The following is a 20,395-nucleotide window of genomic DNA, read 5'->3' as shown; positions in this document are numbered from 1 at the left end:
AGAATTCCTATATTCTGCTTCCCCAGAAATGTGTTAACATCACCAAACCCCTGCTTACAAGCTAGTAGCCCAGTTAGTTTTTGTTCATAATCACTCAAAAAGAAAGTAATCATAAATATAATGGAGTGAATGTAGAATCTTGAGATAAACAACTTTATTTGTTTCAAAAATTGATGAAAATTTTAGTGTCTTCCTTACTGGACTGGTGAAGATTGCTTCAAGAAGAATGTGAGTTGCTAAGACACACAGGTTAACAACAGAAGTGATGTGTCCAATGAGTAGCATCTGAGCTGTCTCCTGCATCAGGACCCACACGGAGGATACCAGTAGAAGTCATGACAAAGGTGTCCACGTTAATATTCATCAGCAAATGGATAATTCAGATGATCAGCCCCACTAAAATGAGAATCAAAAATGTATATCACACTCAGTGACACCATTTTTACAGGGGTAAAGAAGTGACATCTACAAACTCCATTATATTTTCTGAGTGGTTGTGAAATCGCCCTTTCCTACTTTCCTGAATATAGCTTTATCAGAAAGGTAACTAAATTATTCAAATTCTATTCCCTTTTCTAGAACAGCACACAAAGAACTCACTGAGACAAGAATTCACTCATATTCATCTCCCTTAGCTGTATCAAACAAAGATATCTTTCCTTATATATAAATATATAAATGGACACATCATTTATACCATCTTTAGTATAAAAACAGGTTTAGATATTGACCAATACAAAAACTATTTTAGGGTAGAGTATTTTGCTAGCAATTTAACTTCCATTTCACTAATTCATTAATTATTTTCTCACTGCTGATCACACATGACACGGTGCTACATGCAGACATGGACAGGATGTTGTTTATAAAGTAGACATGCAAACCCCTGGAGCTCACTATATAATATTTACATCTCTGTACTTTAGTAACAATACAACAGAAAACCATTACTTCCAGAAATATTTAATAGGGAGCAAGTATTGCCAATTGCTTGCTACTGTCTCTTGGCATTATGGTCCTCCTTTTACTTTTTTTTAATTTATATTAAAAATATATTAGAAATTATAAAAATATAGCTTCGAGTTTTTAAGGACATATCATAATTGATTACATAATCCCCTCTCACATGTCATCACATCAATTTCGATTATAAATTAACATTCCCTCAGGCAGAAGGGACATATATTCCTTGTTTACCCTCACTTATAACATATGTGCATTGTCACACTCTATAAAGATTCAAGAAGGAGTAAAAATTTTTTCATGACTATAATTCTCTTCGGATGATTTCTCTGCACACTTTTCCCTAGCTTTTGAATCTCTCTTCTCAAAAACGACTTTATCCTCTGCATTGAGATGTCTCCATTTTCAAACTAAAAACCAAATGTTCTCCCAACAGCCTCCACAGATGCCATTTGTCAGCCACATCAGTGTCTGAAGTCTGATCAAAACTCCATTGAATAAGAGGGAAAGACTTGAAACTAAAACAAACAATGGCCACACGTCAACCAACATTACTTACAACTCAGCAGCAAGATATCGATAATTTCTGTTCAGGCCATCTAGTTCTTTCATGTCTTCTGCAGTCAACTCGAAATCAAAAACCTATCACACAAGTAAAAAGTATTTAGCATAGGTGGACTGTGTGTTGCCAATCCTGGAAATCCAATGAAATCAGATAACTGCAGAAACATTTAAAATATCTGAGAAGTTTTTTCCAAAACTTATTAAAGACATGAAGCAAAAGGCTCAAATAGTCAAAAAGTATCAGATGAAAATTAAAAAGAAATCACTTCTAATGCATAATGTAGTGAAACTGTAACAACTACAGACAAAGAGAGATCATTAAGCAGAAGCTGTAGCAAATAAAGCTAATGTTATACCAAGATTACGGTGTCATGTACTTAAAAGACTCAGAAAAAGCTAGAGGCAACATTTTGAAATATGTAAGATGATTCAATAATTTCCAAGGATACTCTTTGATTTCTTTCTTTTTTTGGGGGGGGAGATAGGAAGGTACCAGGGTATGAACTCAAGGGTACTGGAATACTGAGTCACATCCCCACCCCTATTTTGTATTTTATTTAAAGATAGGGTCTCACTCAATTGGTTAGCACCTTGCTTTGGCTGAGGCTTCTTTGAACTCTCCATCTTCTTGCCTCAGCCTCCTGACCTGCAGGGACCATAGGCATGTGCCACTTGCCCAGCTACAGGTCAGTTTCTATATGGCATCAGTGGAAACTTCAAACTCCAATAATGATTTTTGTTCAACAATTTTTAAGTCAGAAATTCTTAAAGTACTAATTATATCCTGTTAATTAGGTTAATAGAGTCAAAGGAGGTGGTGGAAAGAGGATCACTTTGTCTAAAACTGAGACATTTTGAGCATGAAAACAGTTTCCACAAATTCCTAACATGCCTAAATAGATACTTAAATCATATGTAATTTCCTCAAAAATGGCAAGAGTAAAATGTTTATAATTTAACAATTGATGAATGAGGTAAATGGAACTAACAGAATTCTTTGAACTTTTCTGTGCATTTGGAAATTCTCAAAATGAAAAGGGATTATCAGAATTATCACTACCATGTGAATAAATCTAACAGAATATATACAAAGGCCTTCATGGAGAAGTTTACTGAAGAGGTTTCAAGTTGGCTGATATAAAGTCAATTTCCTGGCTGCTCAGTGGCATAAAACCAGACAAGCAGTTTCTCAGCAAGGTGGGTGAACAAACAAAATAAGGGGGTGACTTTTCTGGAATTTCATATTGGACCTCAAAACATATTGTGTACTATTAAGTTAGACTAATCGAATCAGGAAGAAATCCCCAGCACCACAGCTACTGCCACAGCTGGAGCTACCAGCCAGATTGATCTCTACATGAGCACAGAGGATAAAGGAATTAATGGAATCCATATTTTTATCCTTGTCTGGGAAAGAAATCACATCTCTCAAGGTGGTGTGTGAAGGACGAAAGAAGGAATCATTTTGCAGCAGTAGTGCAGGGAGCTGGCAGTTGAGGGACCTGATTCCTGGCAAATCCAAGTCCGGCCTAAATACAGGCCTAGCAAACCCACATGCACAAGATAAAGTAAGCCTAAGTAACCAGGAGAAAATCTATTGTGGAGAGAGCTTTACACAGGGGACAACTGGTTGTGAAAACCCTCCTAGCTCGCCCCTCCCACTGAGATCTTGCTTGCTTCCAGGACCAGCTGGGAGAGACTCACCTGGCTAGGAATTGGAAAGGGTGGGAGATGGAGAGATTGAGTTTGGAGACTAAACCCAAGACCAGGAACCATGCAGTCCCCAGGTGATATAGTGGATTAAAATTTGACTCTTCCACAACATGAGTGGAGCCCAAGTGGAGATCACTGGAGTGCAGTCTTTCATCATGGACCAGAAAATGCTAGGCCCTATACGGAGGGTGATTTGTAATCTCCAGGCCAATTCCATGCAGTGAAGAGTCTGGAGCCTAGCTAAGCATAAGCCCTGCCTCTAATGTTCCACCTCTAAGAATCCCTATATCACCCTAGCAACACCACCATGAGGGTGAAGCAAATATAATTATCCAAACAACCCCACCTAACTGCTGAGAAAGGAAGCTGAGAATCCTTTGAACTCCAACAGAAATAATTTTTGAGATTTTTTTTCCTTCTTTTTTTCCTTTTTTCATTTTTCTGTTCAAATGTGACCTTAATGTTTCCTGGACATTTGTATATATTCATATTTGTTTTTTTCTAATATATAGCATTTTTAGAACCCATTATTTTTCAAGAATCAGGTTTTATGAGGACTAGGATGCTTGATTAGTATATTTCAGTTTTGTTTTGTATTATTTTATTTTTATTTTTCATTATTAATTTTTCAAATTTTTAATTTTTTTTCTTTCTCACTTATCTGTTTCCCTTGACTATCATTCTTCATTTTCCTCTGCTAATGGCCAATCTCTATTGTTCTCTCTTTTGCACTTCTTTTAATTTTTTATTCTATCTTCTCTCCTCTTTCCTCATAATCATCACATCCTGCATCACCTCTGTTCTCTCCCTTTCCACCCTTTGAAATTGTAAAGACTGTAGCAAACTTACTGTTTTTATCATATGCAATAATTATGCATTTATTTGTCTTTACATTGACAATATTGTAGATGTTAAAACAATAAATATTTGGATTAATGCTGTATATCATTTAATTGCTTGTTGTTATTCTTTCTCTCTACCTAAATGGTTAAGTACTGGCAATCTTCAGGGACACTATATGTCTACAGAATAGAAATTGTACTATCTCAGATCCATACCATTATATGTGTAGACACACAAAAAACATGAAAAGGCAAGGTAAGATACTGCCCCAAACAAAGGAAGATACACCAGTAACAAAATCCATCAAAACCAGAAATATTTTTTTTAAGAGAGAGCGCGCATTTGTTTTTCAGTTTTGGGTGGACACAACACTTTATTTTATTTTTATGTGGTGTTGAGGATCGAACCCAGAGCCCGTGCATGCCAGGAGATCGAGTTACTGCTTGAGCCACATCCCCAGCATAAAACCAGAAATCTTAAAGAAGGAGTTTAAAATGTGTATAGTTGAACTGATCTAACAAGTAAAGTATGATGGAAGCAGTGAAATCACAGAAAAAAAATACAAGTGAAAGATCACTCCAATAAAGAGACAAAAATTCAAAAAAAAAAAGATCAAGGAGAAATTCTTGAAATGAATGAATCAATAAACCAAATTAAAAATTCAACAGGGAACATTACCAACAGATTAGACCACTTAGAAAATAGTTTCAGGCAATGAAGACTAAATATGTAATCTTAAAAATAAAGTTAGTCATGGAGAAAAGATGTTAAGAGACTGTGGACAGAATTCCCAAGAAATATGAGATAACCTAAAAAATCCAAAATTAAGATTCACTGGTATAGATGAAGGCTCAGAGATACACAATTTTTTCAATGAAATAATTTCAGAAAATTTCCCAAACCTAAAGAATGAGAATCGAAATCTATACAGGAGCCTTACAAGACCCCAAATATACAAAATTACAACAGACCCACACAAAGGCACATTAATATAAATATACCTGAAATACAGAATAAAAATTTTAAAGGCTTCCACAGAAAAAGAACAGGTCATGTTTAGAGAAACATAAATCTGGATCTCAGTTGATTTCCCAACCTAGACCCTGACAGCTACGGGTCATACAATAATAGATATCAAGCTTTGAGAGAAAATGGACAACAACTAAGAGTACTATAACCAGGAAAATTAAGCTGCAGATTTGACAGTGAAATAAAAATCTTCCATTAGAATTCTGATGCAATATGTTAAAAAACTAGCTAAATATTGGAAACTCATATCAATTTAGTGAGAGTCCAATGCAAAATCAAGCAAACAGCAACAATCTGGGAAGAGATTGATAAAGTGCTTCTAAATTCTTTATAATAGGTCAATCTACAATAGCCAAGATATTTATAAATGAGTGAAGAGATAGTAAATGTTTTGTGATGTAGGACAGAAAGACTGATTTTCCATGATAATTAAGATTATGAAAAAGAGCAAATAAGACAACCAATGACAGAAAAGTAGCTGGAAAAGTAATTCCTGTTACTGGGAAATTTAGCTAGTCATTTTAAAATTATGTGTGCATTTGGATTTTATGTAAAAAGATTTTTTTAAAAAAAACCCTGTAATTGAAATAAATATGGAGTTAAGGAGTATAAGACTTTTGTAAAGTAATGTACTTAAAGGACTGTTCAGTTCCAATGTAAGAAAAATATGCCAGTCATCAACCACAAAGTAAAGACATGAAAACAACAAGAGAATTAACATTGCTCATGAAAATATACCAAAAGGAAAAAAAAGAAACACAAGGAGAATTTGGAGAACATATTTCAACAAATACATCTGTATCTGAAAAACAATATTCAGAATACATCAATGTGGTTAATTGTTTGCAAAAATGCTTCCCCAATAATTCACATGTCCCAGTATCTAAACTCCTATGTGAATTTGCAGCTTCTTTCACTAAGAGACTCTGTTTACTTCCCCACCCATTGAGTCTTGTATGGTCTATAATTTGCATTGGCAAATAGAACCTGGCAGAAGCAGTGATGTGCCCATTGTGAGCCTACCTAGGCATCAGAAGGCTCTGCGAGGATCCATTCACTGCCTGGGGACAGTGCTATGTGATGAGATAAAGTCTGTGTCATCAAATGGTATATGTGAATTTCTATGGATCTGAGCTCAGACACCCCAGACAACAAAGCAAGCAGGACTGAAGCAGTGGCACCACATGTTCTGCGGATTCATATGAGAATCTCTTACAAATTTTTTTAAATCCAGTGTAACTGGACGACATTCACTGAATTCACTGAATTCAGGCTAATAGTCAAACCATAGGATTATGAGATAAACAAGTGTTCTTTGCACTAACCTCAATATTATGGGTGGTTTGTTTTGCATCTACTCTAAGTAATGATTCAAAAAAGTTCTCCTACTTGAGAATAAAAACATGAACAACCCATCTAAATGGGTAATACATAAACTGACAGGTGACAAGTGAAAAAACTCAAATTGAATAAATATATGAATATTAAAATAGATTGAGTATTTGGGGAAGTGTAAGAAATAATAATTTGAGGAATAAAAGTTGCCCAATCCAAACTCTCATTTCAGAAAATTAAAAAATTTACAAAGATGTCACTTGCAAGAGTTACACAATGCATGGCTACTGATGCTGAAACCAAATCTCTGTGCTTTGTCCAACCTAATGCTATCCAGTTGCACTGTGTATCCCGTTGTAGAGTAAAAGAACACACTCTGAAAGCACCTGAAATCTTACATGCAGAGGACATGCTGCTGATATTGACTGGTCCCAATAAGATCCTTACAAGTTTCAAAGAAGCACACATGTGAAGAACCCACATTCCCACAGCCCTCCTCTCTACCTGAATGTTCTCTTTTATTTCATTCTCCTTCAAACTCTGGGCCAGAACCACAATCCCTTGCTGCAGCTGGTAGCGGAGGGCAATCAGGGCTGGGGATCGCTTGTGCTTTTTTGCCAAGGCACCAAGAACTGGATCATCCAAGAGAACTGGAGAGCTCGGGTCAACCCTGGAAGAGAAGAAATTAATGATAAAGTCCTGAGGTCAAGTAGTTAGGAGGTTTTCATTTATTTCTGAGGTTTTGTTTGTTTGTTTGTTTGTTTGTTGGTGTGTGTATGTGTATGTAGTGGAGAGGGCGGTGTTTAAGGGCAATTACTGAGGTTGAATCAAAAAACATTTTGCCAGAGAGGCAAATGCTTACCCCTTTTTATTTTTGTTTTTTTTTTTTTTGTTTTTTTTTTTTTTATTGTTGGTCATTCAAAACATTACATAGTTCCTCATACATCATATTTCACAGTTTGATTCAAATGAGTTATGAACTCCCAATTTTATCCCGTATACAGATTGCTGTATCACATCAGTTACCCTTCCATTGATTGACATATTGCCTTTCTAGTGTCTGATGTATTCTGCTGTCTGTATTATTCTCTACTATCCCCCCTCCCCTCCCCTCCCCTCCCCTTTTCTCTCTCTACCCCTTCTACTGTAAATCACTTCTTCCATTTGAATTATCTTGTCTTACCCCTCCTTTCCTCTTATATGTCATTTTGTATAACCCTGAGGATCGCCTTCCATTTCCATGCGATTCCCCTTCTCGTTTCCTTTCCCTCCCACCTCTCAACCCTGTTAATGAAAATCTTCGTCTCAAGCTCTTCGTCCCTACCCTGTCCTTGTTTCCTCCCCTTATATCAGAGGAGTCATTTGGTATTTGTTTTTTAAAGATTGACTAGCTTCACTTAGCATAATCTGCTCTAATGCCATCCATTTCCCTCCAAATTCTATGATTTTATCATTTTTAAATGCAGAGTAATACTCCATTGTGTATAAATGCCACATTTTTTTAATCCATTCATCTATTGAAGGGCATCTAGGCTGATTCCACAATCTTGCTATTGTGAATTGTGCTGCTATGAACATCGATGTAGCAGTGTCCCTGTAGCATGCTCTTATTAGGTCTTTAGGGAATAGACCGAGAAGGGGAATAGCTGGATCAAATGGTGGTTCCATTCCCAGCTTTCCAATAAATCTCCATACTGCTTTCCAAATTGGCTGCACCAATTTGCAGTCCCACCAGCAATGAACAAGAGTGCCCTTTTCCCCACATCCTCTCCAGCACTTATTGTTGTTTGACTTCCTAATGGCTGCCAATCTTACTGGAGTGAGATGGTATCTTAGGGTAGTTTTGATTTGCATTTCTCTGACTGCTAGCGATGGTGAGCATTTTTTCATGTACTTATTGATTGATTGTATGTCCTCTTCTGAGAAGTGTCTGTTCAGGTCCTTTGCCCATTTATTGATTGGGTTACTTGTTGTCTTATTGTCTAATTTTTTGAGTTCTTTGTATATTCTGGTTATTAGGGCTCTATCTGAAGTGTGTGGAGTAAAGATTTGTTCCCAGGATGTAGGCTCCCTGTTTATCTCTCTTATTGTTTCTTTTGCTGAGAAAAAACTTTTTAGTTTGAGTAAGTCCCATTTGTTGATTCTAGTTGTTAACTCTTGCGCTATGGGTGTCCTATTGAGGAATTTGGAGCCTGCTCCCACAGTATGTAGATCATAACCAACTTTTTCTTCTATCAGATGCCGTGTCTCTGATTTAATATCAAGCTCCTTGATCCATTTTGAGTTAACTTTTGTGCAAGGCGAGAGATAGGGATTCAGATTCATTTTGATGCAAATGGATTTCCAGTTTTCCCAGCACCATTTGTTGAAGATGCTATCCTTCCTCCATTGCATGCTTTTAGCCCCTTTATCAAATATAAGATAGTTGTAGTTTTGTGGATTGGTTACTGTGTCCTCTATTCTATACCATTGGTCCACCCGCCTGTTTTGGTACCAGTACCATGCTGTTTTCGTTACTATTGCTCTGTAGTATAGTTTGAAGTCTGGTATCGCTATACCGCCTGATTCACACTTCCTGCTTAGTATTGTTTTTGCTATTCTGGGTCTTTTATTATTCCATATGAATTTCATGATTCTTTTATCTATTTCTACAAGAAATGCAGCTGGGATTTTGATTGGCATTGCATTGAACTTATAGAGAACTTTTGGTAATATCGCCATTTTGATGATGTTGGATCTGCCTATCCATGAGCAGGGTATATTTTTCCATCTTCTAAGGTCTTCTTCTATGTCTTTCTTTAGGGTTTTGTAATTTTCATTGTATAAATCTTTCACCTCTTTTGTTAGGTTGATTCCCAAGTATTTTATTTTTTGGGGGGATATTGTGAATGGAGTAGTTGTCCTCATTTCCGTTTCAGAGGATTTGTCGCTGATATACAGGAATGCCTTTGATTTATGCGTGTTGATTTTATATCCTGCCACTTTGCTGAATTCATTTATTAGCTCTAATAGCTTCTCTGTAGACCCTTTTGGGTCTGCTAGGTATAGAATCATATCATCTGCAAATAGTGATAATTTAAGTTCTTCTTTTCCAATTTTTATCCCTTTAATTTCTTTCGTCTGTCTAATTGCTCTTGCCAGTGTTTCGAGGACTATGTTGAACAGAAGTGGTGAGAGAGGGCATCCCTGTCTTGTACCAGATCTTAGAGGGAATGCCTTCAATTTTTCTCCATTCAGAATGATGCTGGCCTGTGGCTTATCATATATTGCTTTTACAATGTTGAGGTATGATCCTGTTATCCCTAGTTTTTCTAGAGTTTTGAACATAAAGGGATGCTGTACTTTGTCGAATGCTTTTTCTGCGTCTATCGAGACTATCATATGGTTCTTATTTTTTAGTCTATTGATGTGGTGGATAACATTTATTGATTTCCGTATATTGAACCAGCCTTGCATCCCATGGATGAATCCTACTTGATCATGGTGTATAATTTTTTTGATATGTATTTGAATCCGGTTCGCCAGAATTTTATTGAGAATTTTTGACATATATAGACTTTACCACCCAACATCAAGTAGTTACACTTTTTTTTCAGCAGCACATGGAACCTTCTCAAAAATAGACCATATATTATGTCACAGGGCAACTCTTAGACAATATAAAGGGGTAGAGATAATACCATGCATCTTATCTGATCATAATGGAATGAAACTGAAAATCAATGATAAAAGAAGAAAGGAAAAATCAAGCATCACTTGGAGAATGAACAACGGGTTGCTGAGTGACATATGGGTTATTGAAGACATCAAGGAGGAAATTAAAAAATTCCTAGAGTTAAATGAAAACACGGACACAACATATCGGAATCTATGGGACACATTGAAAGCAGTCCTAAGAGGAAAATTCATTGCTTGGAGTTCATTCCTCAAAAAAAGAAAAAACCAACAAATAAATGATCTCATACTTCATCTCAAAATCCTAGAAAAAGAGGAGCAAAACAACAGCAAAAGAAGTAGAAGGCAAGAAATAATCAAAATCAGAGCTGAAATTAATGAAATTGAAACAAAAGAAACAATTGAAAAAATTGACAAAACTAAAAGCTGGTTCTTTGAAAAAATAAATAAAATTGACAGACCCTTAGCCATGCTAACGAAGAGAAGAAGAGAGAGAACCCAGATTACTAGCATACGGGATGAAAAAGGCAATATCACAACAGACACTTCAGAAATACAGAAGATAATCAGAGACTATTTTGAAGCCTTATACTCCAATAAAATAGAAGATAGTGAAGGCATAGATAAATTCCTTAAGTCTTACAATCTGCCCAGATTGAACCAGGAGGATATAGACAACCTAAACAGACCAATAACAATAGAAGAAATAGAAGAAACCATCAAAAGACTACCAACTAAGAAAAGCCCAGGACCGGATGGGTATACAGCAGAGTTTTACAAAACCTTTAAAGAGGAACTAACACCAATACTTTTCAAGCTATTTCAGGAAATAGAAAAAGAGGGAGAACTTCCAAATTCATTCTACGAGGCCAACATCACCCTGATTCCGAAACCAGACAAAGACACTTCAAAGAAAGAAAACTACAGACCAATATCTCTAATGAACCTTGACGCAAAAATTCCCTTTTTATTTTTGACACAGGGTCTTACTAAGTTTCTGAGGCTGGCCTCAAGTTTACAATCTTTCTGCCTCAGCTTCCCGAGACACTGTAATGACAGGCAAGCACCATTACACCCACTCACAAGACATACTGAGGTCTATTTGGACCACTCTAAGTAGGCATCCTCAAATGCAGACCCTGGTCCTGCAGCATCAGTGACTTATGGGACCTTTTCAGAAGTGCAAATTCTCTCCTGTCCCTGAGCCACTTGAGGGTGATCTTCCAAAATCTAAGTCTTATAGGACATTTGAGGTAAACTCCCTGATGTTTCATTACCATGGTTTCCCTCGTTGAGTTCCAAGAGCACTATAGGCAACTAGAACAATGTTTTTTGATTTGCAGAAGTCAAACAGTTTCCTCTGGTTGTGATAAACATGACATTCTACCTGCAGTGGACAAGACAGAAAGTATCTCATTCTACAAAATGTTAATGTTAATATGAAAACAAAATGCCAAAGAAAAAAGCTGAATTTTTTAAAAACTTAAAACTTGGACTTTAAATTTTGCCATTAACCAAGATTGACCAATGACTCATGAGAATAAGTTTGAAAGACACTTGATAGATATTCTGCAGGTAACATTTGGGTAAAATTGTTCATCAAAACATATAAAACCCTAGTCCATACCTCAAGGAGCTTAGAATAGTTCTCCCTAACCAAAATCTGTAAGAACAAGTTCCAATTAGAACCAGTCAGGGTGGGACAAAGTGACCCAGACTTGAAAATCTCCCCTCTGCAGTCAAGAACATGAACAATGGAAACTTGTATATCTGAGGCCACCCTACTGTGAGCCTACAGTCTAGAGGTGAAGGTGAAGGTTGGCAGGACTACAAAACTCCCAAGAGACTCCCTAGAAAACTGGAAGCCAGGGTGGGCATGCCGTCCCCCTCCTTTCTGAGAGGATTCACTCTCCCTTAAGAGTTTCATCTTTTGCCATTTTCTTATCCTTGTAGTAAATTCATGCCTGCAAGTCTGAGCCACATGTCTGCAATTTTTCTAGTGTGATGCAAAAACCAGTAACTAAGGACCACTATTCCTGCCCCTTGATTTGTAAAAAGAATTCAAGTCTAACTCCTAACTGACTACAAATGTGACTGGAAAAACAAGTTCACTGATACAATAAGACAGTTTGGAAAACAAATCCTGGTTCAAGCATTATATGAAAAAGCACTGGGTGACTGACCATTCTGCATGAAAAGAGCTTAAGAAACATGACAAAGAGCAAGCAACATGTGAACCAGAGTGGCATCCTGGAAAGGGGAAGAAGAATACAAGATATTTCAGAAAACCAATGGGAAACGTGAACACAGACTGGATTTAGATGGTATGAGAGACTTACAAATAACTTTAGGTATAGTAATGAAATGTGTTGTGTGAGATATGATCTTCATTCCTAGGAAATGTTCCCTGAGTTCTCTAAGAGTTAGTAGTCTAGTCTACAATACACTTTAAAGAAATTTAGCAAAATATTACTCAGGTGTATGCAGATATATCCACAAAAATCTACATCTCACAGTGTTTCCCAAAGTCAACAATTTTAGATACAAGGTAGAATATATGAATTTCCTATATCATGCTCTCAATTTCTGTATGTTTGAAAAATTTCATGATAAAAAAAATTAAGATAAATTAATACAAAATTATTTTCAATTATTAGCAATTATATTTTAAATTTATAGTGCACTATCAACATTTATAAAAGTTATGGTCTCTGTTTCCAATGAAAGACAAATAACCATGCTCGGAATAGATGTGATTAAATAGTTGATTTGATATCAGAAAGCATGGAAGAAAGAAAGATAGAAGGGCTCAAGCTCAAGGCCAACTGTATATTCTGGTTAAAGTTCCTGAATGTGAATTTGATCCACCATCAGAATCACCATACACAAGTAAATTCCTCTCAGTCCTGTTACTTTCATGAGCTCTGCTGTTTTTCCTAATTAATGCTTCTGGATCCATAAAACTGAAATAAGCCATAAAAAGGATTCAGGCACCCGACCTCCACAGGAAACCTGATCATTGATCTTCTGTTTTCACTCTTTCTTTCTCACTGCCCATTCCTGTGCACTGGACCTCTTTCCTACACACAATTCCTGCCACTACACATTCACCCATCCAGTCTCTGGTCATCTTCCATTGCTCAAGAACAAGCTCACAATGTCCCTGAAGTCAGATAAAGAACAACTCTCCTCAACACCTGTACATCACCAAATTCCTACAAAAACTGGGCACAAAGATTAGTCCCCTCATTTTTACTAAGGATTCACCAGCACAAGTACAATTGAGAACCCTCCACACCCTCCAAGACAGTCTTAGACTCTTCTGTTCTACAAAGACAAATGAACTGGGGGACAGAAGAAATGGACACTTGGCAGTAGTGCAGAAACCGGGAAAGAAATGAGACAGCAGTGAGGATCAGGGCTCTCACCTGGTTGCAGACAGGCTTATACTTGAGTCCTGGTTTATTCAGGATCATCTCCAGCTGCCTGCGGTTAAAGTTGGACACCCCAATGGACTTGGCCAATCCTTTGTCCTTGCACTTCTCCATGGCCTTGGGAGGAAGGGGTTGGGAAGAGGCATTTGTACAATGGACTATGTCAGTATAAAGTCCAGACAGAACTGTTAATAGGAGCACTTTTCAACAAATGACAACAAAGCTGATGAACTGATTATTAACAAGAGAAAGATGGTAAAGATAATTGGGCACAGTACTGAGAGCCAGAAAAGGAATCCCTGTGTCCTTGGGAAATCAGACATCACTGCAGGTGGAGGCAGGTGGTGCACTTCTCACTGTCACCATTTTTCTCTGCTGTTTCCCTCTACTATATTCGAGTAATGCATTCCTCCCCACCACCCTAAGAAAAATCCTCTCTAAAATATAATGATTTCTTGTCCCACAATTTCAGGAGAAAGCATGACCTGACTGTCACCCTGTGAGCCTCCTATGTGATCACTCTCTCAGGCACTCACCTCCCACACAGCACAGAGATCCACATGGTCATATATTGTTTTTCCATTTTTATCTTTTGGAGAAAGCTCTTCCCCTGGCTGGAATAGAAGTGATCATCACAGCAATCTTGCCAAATTCATATGTCCATGTATAGCAATGATGCTAGGTGTATTTATGAAATGGAACATTCAAACCCATGAAATAAGTGGAGTATCACTCTATATTCATCTGTTTACAAAGTGTTTGCATGTGGATGTAAGGAATACCATTAGGTGCTTATCTTCCTGTATTCTCTTACATCAAATTATCTATATGCTTAAATATATATATATATATATATATATATATATATATATATATATATATAATTTTAAAAGATTTTTGCAGTTCTTCTCATGGAGTCTCCTACTTGGCTTATGTTACTTTTCCTGTCCCTATACATTGCCCTGTGTCAATTCCTCTCTTTCACTGGGAGGGTACATGCTTGCATGCAATTAATCACACCAATAGTGAATTTCAGTGATGAAACAGGTTAAATAATATTCCTTATCTACCTGGACACATGTGTGTCCATGAATATGTATGTGTATCTAAGACGGTCATTCAAGTTTCTATTCAAGATTGATTTGATGCTGGAAGATGAAGAGACCCTATCAAATATTAATGACTATGAAACTGGAACTGCCCCAAAGTCACATTTACCACCAGTGGAAAAGGTAAAACAAAACTAAGCAAACCTCTAGTAATGCAGATATAATGGATGAATAAACAGAGATGTTTCTGAAGTAAACATTCTCATGTTTCTGATTACTTCTAATAACAAATCTAAATGGTTTCGACTTTCTATAATTCATATAAATTAGGTTTATATAATTTTACATAGAAGCTTAATTCAACCATCCTTGGTAATGATGGTCCTAGGAATGGATGGAATTGAATTGATTTGTTGATGCAAATTGATTACCTTCATTGAAAATGGGTAATGAATCAAATACAGGTCAACATAGTCAAAATGAAGTTTTTTCAGTGATCTTTCCAAAGAACATTGCACAAGCTCTGGTCGATGAAAAGTGCACCATAGCTGCAATGGTTAAAGAAAGGAAATTGGATTGTATTAATACGTGACTCATATTTGGGAAATTTTTTAACTTCATATTGAGACATTCATTTGTCTGTTGATTGGAAACTGTTGATCACAATGAAGATATTCTCTTCAGGTCTTGGGTTTCCATTCATCTTGCCTATTCATGTGAATGGGATAATATTTTTGGTTATTATTAGCCAATCAATCAAACTATGGAAGTAAATACTCAAAAGATATTATTTTTATCAAATACTAACATTATTGAATCTCTATTGTGTTTCATAGAGATTGTAAACCTATTATTACTCCATTTCATCCATTAATTTCACAAGAATTTTTTCAATTTAAAGAACTGAAGGGAAACACGTTTTGAACATTTTAATATACGGTAAACAAAATTCAAGACACTTTAGCTACATATTCTTTACTCCCCCTACAAAATTATCTTTTACAAAACAAATGTTAAAATTGATATTCAGAATCTTAAGAAATTTTAGAAAGTCATCATGGAGACAACAAAACCATAATCTGGTCATAATTCTATCTGATTCCACAGCTAATACGAAATCATTCTGCTGATTCCAGAATCAGAAAAGTATAGAAAATTAAAAGTCATAATTTGTAGACTGTGAGTAGCAATTCATAACCATTCTCTATTTTGAAAATGGATATTATATGTGAATGAACATTGGACAATATTCACATTCCACCAATAACTCATCAGCTAATTTTCATTTCTTCATATCTATTTCAATAATTTTTCACTGTATACACAATACCTTTGAAGTATAGAATATGTCTTTTCTCTTCACAGTGCCATCTGCAATCTTGCTTCTAATGGCCAGTCCTACCTCCTCTTCTACTTGATATACATAAGCACAATCAATATGGCAGACACCAGCTTCTATAGCTATTTTGGTGGCCTCTATGGTCTTACTACTAGGAACCTAGAGGAACGACCAAAAGAAGTACTTGGAGAACCATAGTATGAGAGATAACTTATAGCGAGCAAGAGAACAGGTCAATAGACTGGAAGAATTTTATATCCCAGTGTTTTCGTAAGACTACTGATTTATGGGATAAGGTGCTAGCACCCTGAACTTTGAATGTCCATTTTTCTCTTCTGAAAGAATTAAAGAAATTGCCAAACAGTTATTTTGAAAGTCATGGGCAGAAGGAGTGACCTCAAAAAACTCAAATTTTCCCATGTCTTGTGTTAGTGCTGTGCTTGTGGTAAAAACCTCAAATTCCCTTTTCTGGGATTTTCCTTGTTAATGGCAAAAAAGTCTCTGCCACCCACACTGTGGATAAAGTGATAATTTGCAAAATGTACAAAGAACTCAAAAAGCTTAACACCAAAAACAAACCCCAATTGATAAATGAGCAAAATAACTAAACAGACACTTCTTGAAAGATGAGATACAAACAGACAACAAGTATATGAAAAAATGTTCAACATCTCTAGCAATTAGAGAAAGGCAAATTCAAACTTCATTAAGATTTCTCCTCATTCCAGTCAGAATGGCAACCATCTAGAATACAGTAACAATAAATATTGCTGAGGATGTAGAGAAAATCTACACCTATACATTGTTGGTGGAACTCCAAATTGATGTAACCATTCTGGAAAGCAGTATAAAGACTCCTCAAAAAACTAAGAATGGAACCACCATTTGATTCTATTATACAGCTTCTTCATATATATGAAAAGGAGCTAAAACCACCCTACTACCATGGTTCAGCCACATCCATGTTTATAGTAGCTCAACTCACAATAGCTAAACTATGGAACCAAACTAGGTTCCTTCAACAGACAATAAGATAAAGAAAACTTAGTAAATATAAACAAAGAAATATTACTCAGGCTTAAAAAAGAATCACTTAATGACATTTGCTACTAAATGGATGGAACTGGAAACACTCATGCTAAGTGAAATAAGCCAGTCCCAATAAACTAAAGATTGAATGTTCTTTTTGATATGTGAGTGCAACAACAAGGGAGGAAGAGAAAGGAAGAATAGAAGTTCAGAGAAACAAGGGGAATGGAAAGGAATACAGTAGGTAGGTGAATAAGAAAGTCAGTGGAATGAATCTGCCATAAGTTTCCGATGAAGGATGAAGACACCACAGTGAGTCAGCACATCATGTACATACACAAGATTGAGTTTCTAATTAGAAAACGATATACCTTGTTTGTAAAATATGTCAAAATAGACTCTACTGTCATGTATAACTAAAAAGAAGAAATAAATCATTCAGGTTAAAACCACTGTCTTCATGGTGACTGGGATTGAACTGAGGGCACTGTGAAAGGATAAGCATCACTCATCCAGTCAGCACTTACTGGACTGAATGTCCTGAGGAGGAGGAAGCCCATCTGGGCAATGCATGTGAGGGAGGCAGGTGCTGTGGCTCAGCCTGTCACTGCTGGACCCTCCCCTGAGACCATCCTAGATAAGGACTGATACTTTGTATGCACTCTCCAGGTATTTTCTCTGGTCTTCTGGCAACCTAAGCTGCTGCCCTGGAACAACAGAACTATGAACCTGAGGGCACAATGCATATATAAACTTCACTGTTTGTACCCTTTAGGGAAAGCCCACATCCTTGTTGTTATGCAAGCATGAGAAATCAAATATTCCAGATCCAACCAGGGGCCAGACTGATAATAGGCTCTTGAACAAACAGCAATGTTTGTCACCTCCCACCCACAACCACATCTCTATAAGACAGAACTAAACACTGGCGGGTACAAACTGTATACTCTAAGGATATAGACTCACAAATAAGGAATTATACTCATCTTGTAAAGGGTTATTCACATAAGCATCAGGCTTTAAAGATACATCAATCCATTTTTTTGCAAAATACAATAAGAGTGACATTTAAAACCATTGCATGGTCTACAAAATTTGGACAATGATTTGAAAGTTCATTTGTTACACAATAAAAAGGCAAATCAAACATGTTCTTTTTAAAAAATTTCAGAAGTTTTTTTCCAGGAAATCAAAATGAAAGTGATTCTGGGTACTACTGCCCTCGATTGATTCTATCCCTGAATTTCTTGGGTATAAGGGCACTTGGAGCAGGGCTAAAGCCCTACTGGTCCCCTTAAATGCCACGTTGCCCTACAACCTAACCAAGTCCTGTCATGGGTCTGCACAATTGTTCTCTGGATGCTTCCTTAGTCTTGCAGAAGGAAAATGTTTAAATTCAAAATTCAGGAAACTAGTCCCTTGTCACACAATAAGTGGTCAGAGGATGATGTTTGAATATGAAATTCTTTCCAGTCTAGTGAACTTGGTTCACTCCAGCTCAGAGGGTCACCTGTCAATACAACACACATGAGGGATGACCAGGAATTCACAAATACCCTTTCCCAGTTTAACTTCTCAGAATTTTATATTCTACATTCAGGTAAATTTCCCACACTTGAGAGCACGTGAAAAATTCTTGCAGCCAAGGTCAACATTTTCTGTGACATGCCAAAGACTTCTTCACAGTGCAGAGGGAATAATCCCCATCATCAATGCTATGCTTCTTGTTTCCAGGACCTTTTGCTACACAGATGTCTCTGGAACTTGACTTTTTGGAAGGAAAAATGATTTCCTGAAGTATGGAAATAAATAGAAACCAGTACCAGTGCAAATCAAGTACTGACATTCATCTTTTTACCTAGTTGGTAAAGCAACTGAAATGTGGGGAGGTGGTGGGCGGGCCCAGCATATTAATAGATGACCACCTATCAGACGATGATATATAGAGTCATGTCTGTCCATTATCTTTTCTGTCCACAGAATAGCTCTCGCCTGGAGAAACAGAGAAACTAAGAGTCACATAGGAAGCAGGTCACTTGACAACCCAGATTGGATCCTGTTCATTTTGTCTACTTTTTTTTTGAACCCTCAACCCAACACCCCATTGTTACCTCTTGAGGTTTATAGGTGCCAAAGCCCAGTCCAGGAATGAAGTGACCATCATTGAACTCCACATACTGATGTCTGGAATTCATTGCCTGTGACTCCTCAGCCTAAGCAGGTTCTGCTCCTTCTTCTGCAGTCACTGGGGAATAAATAATGGGATTTCACAGCCCCAACTGCTTATATAATGGTTAACCAATTCTACTTGCTGTTTAATATTTAGCCAACATTGTATGGGAGGAGTGAGTTTAAAGCAATATTCCAGGTATGAAAAGAAAATTAGAACCTCTTCACCTATTTCATACAGAAAAATTTCAATTAAATTACTACTTGGTGATAAAAAATATGTTTGTGTTTAGGAAAACTACTCCTCAATAATACTATTGTGTGTTATCATACAAGACTGGACCATTATTGACCATTTGTTAGGCTGGAAACCTCACATCCCCATTCTTTTGTAGTTTGTTTGGTTTTCGGTTTTTGTTTTTCTTTTGGTCATGATAAAGCCTTTTTTTGCTCAGACATTATTAAGAATACACCATGCAAACAAAGACTGTTTTAAAAAGGATTGTGGAGCATTTTTGGAGTATCAGAAAAATAATCAAATGTTAAAATGAACGAATGTTAGCCTTTTTAATTTTCTGATTGGTAAAGTATAATTCTCAAGAGGACTCAGTCCTGACAAGTATGCAATAAAATCTGCACTCACTGCAACGTTTTGCTCAGTGGAAGACAAATGATTACAGCCATGGAAAGTCATTTTACAACAGGCAAAATAACATCTTTGAAAGCTATCATTAAGTAGGATGCAACTTTGAGACATTTTATATTATTTATGACTTTGTTCAACATTATCCATAAAAGAAAAAAATGGAAAATCTTAAATAATTATGAATTTTGGCATAGTTATGTAAACTTTGATGCACTGATGAAATTGAATGTTTAATGTAATTAAAAGTCAAACATAAATGTTTATTAATAAAATTTATTAAATATACAAATAAGGGTTTCTCATTAAGTTAAAAGAGAAATTAATGTGTCATAATCAACAACATAATATGTTCATAAAAATGCATAATAAAGGAAGGAAAAACTACAAACTCCAAGTACTCATTCTTTCTAAATAGTGAGACTTGAATTGATCTCCTACATACTTTTAAATCACCTAGACTCTCATTTTTCATCTTCATAATTTGAAAAAATTTGAAAAATTTTATTTATATAAATAGAAATCTCTGCTCCTTACACAGATCCTATTTTCTTGTGATTTTCGTTTTGTTAAGATGAATCCCCTTCTGAATCATACATTATTAAAATGA

The 20,395-nt window shown here is 36.3% G+C and overlaps 1 protein-coding gene across 1 annotated transcript; it reads right to left on the bottom strand.

Annotated features, from left to right (window-relative positions):
- Positions 1-332: 332 nt before the first annotated feature.
- LOC144256848 (aldo-keto reductase family 1 member C1-like) lies at positions 333-19,168 on the bottom strand. Its single transcript, XM_077802489.1, has 9 exons — positions 19,085-19,168; positions 15,936-16,103; positions 15,037-15,153; positions 14,093-14,170; positions 13,551-13,673; positions 11,400-11,509; positions 6,952-7,117; positions 1,523-1,605; positions 333-396 (listed from the first exon to the last, which is right to left on the bottom strand). Exons 1-9 carry the CDS (start codon positions 19,166-19,168, stop codon positions 354-356), a joined length of 972 nt encoding a protein of 323 aa, XP_077658615.1. The 3' UTR covers positions 333-353.
- Positions 19,169-20,395: the final 1,227 nt, after the last annotated feature.

Source organism: Urocitellus parryii, chromosome 9 (genome assembly GCF_045843805.1).
Source record: "Urocitellus parryii isolate mUroPar1 chromosome 9, mUroPar1.hap1, whole genome shotgun sequence".
Taxonomy (NCBI): domain Eukaryota; kingdom Metazoa; phylum Chordata; class Mammalia; order Rodentia; family Sciuridae; genus Urocitellus; species Urocitellus parryii.
The sequence above is the reverse complement of the archived record's forward strand: the minus strand, read 5'-3'. Positions and strand labels throughout refer to the sequence as shown.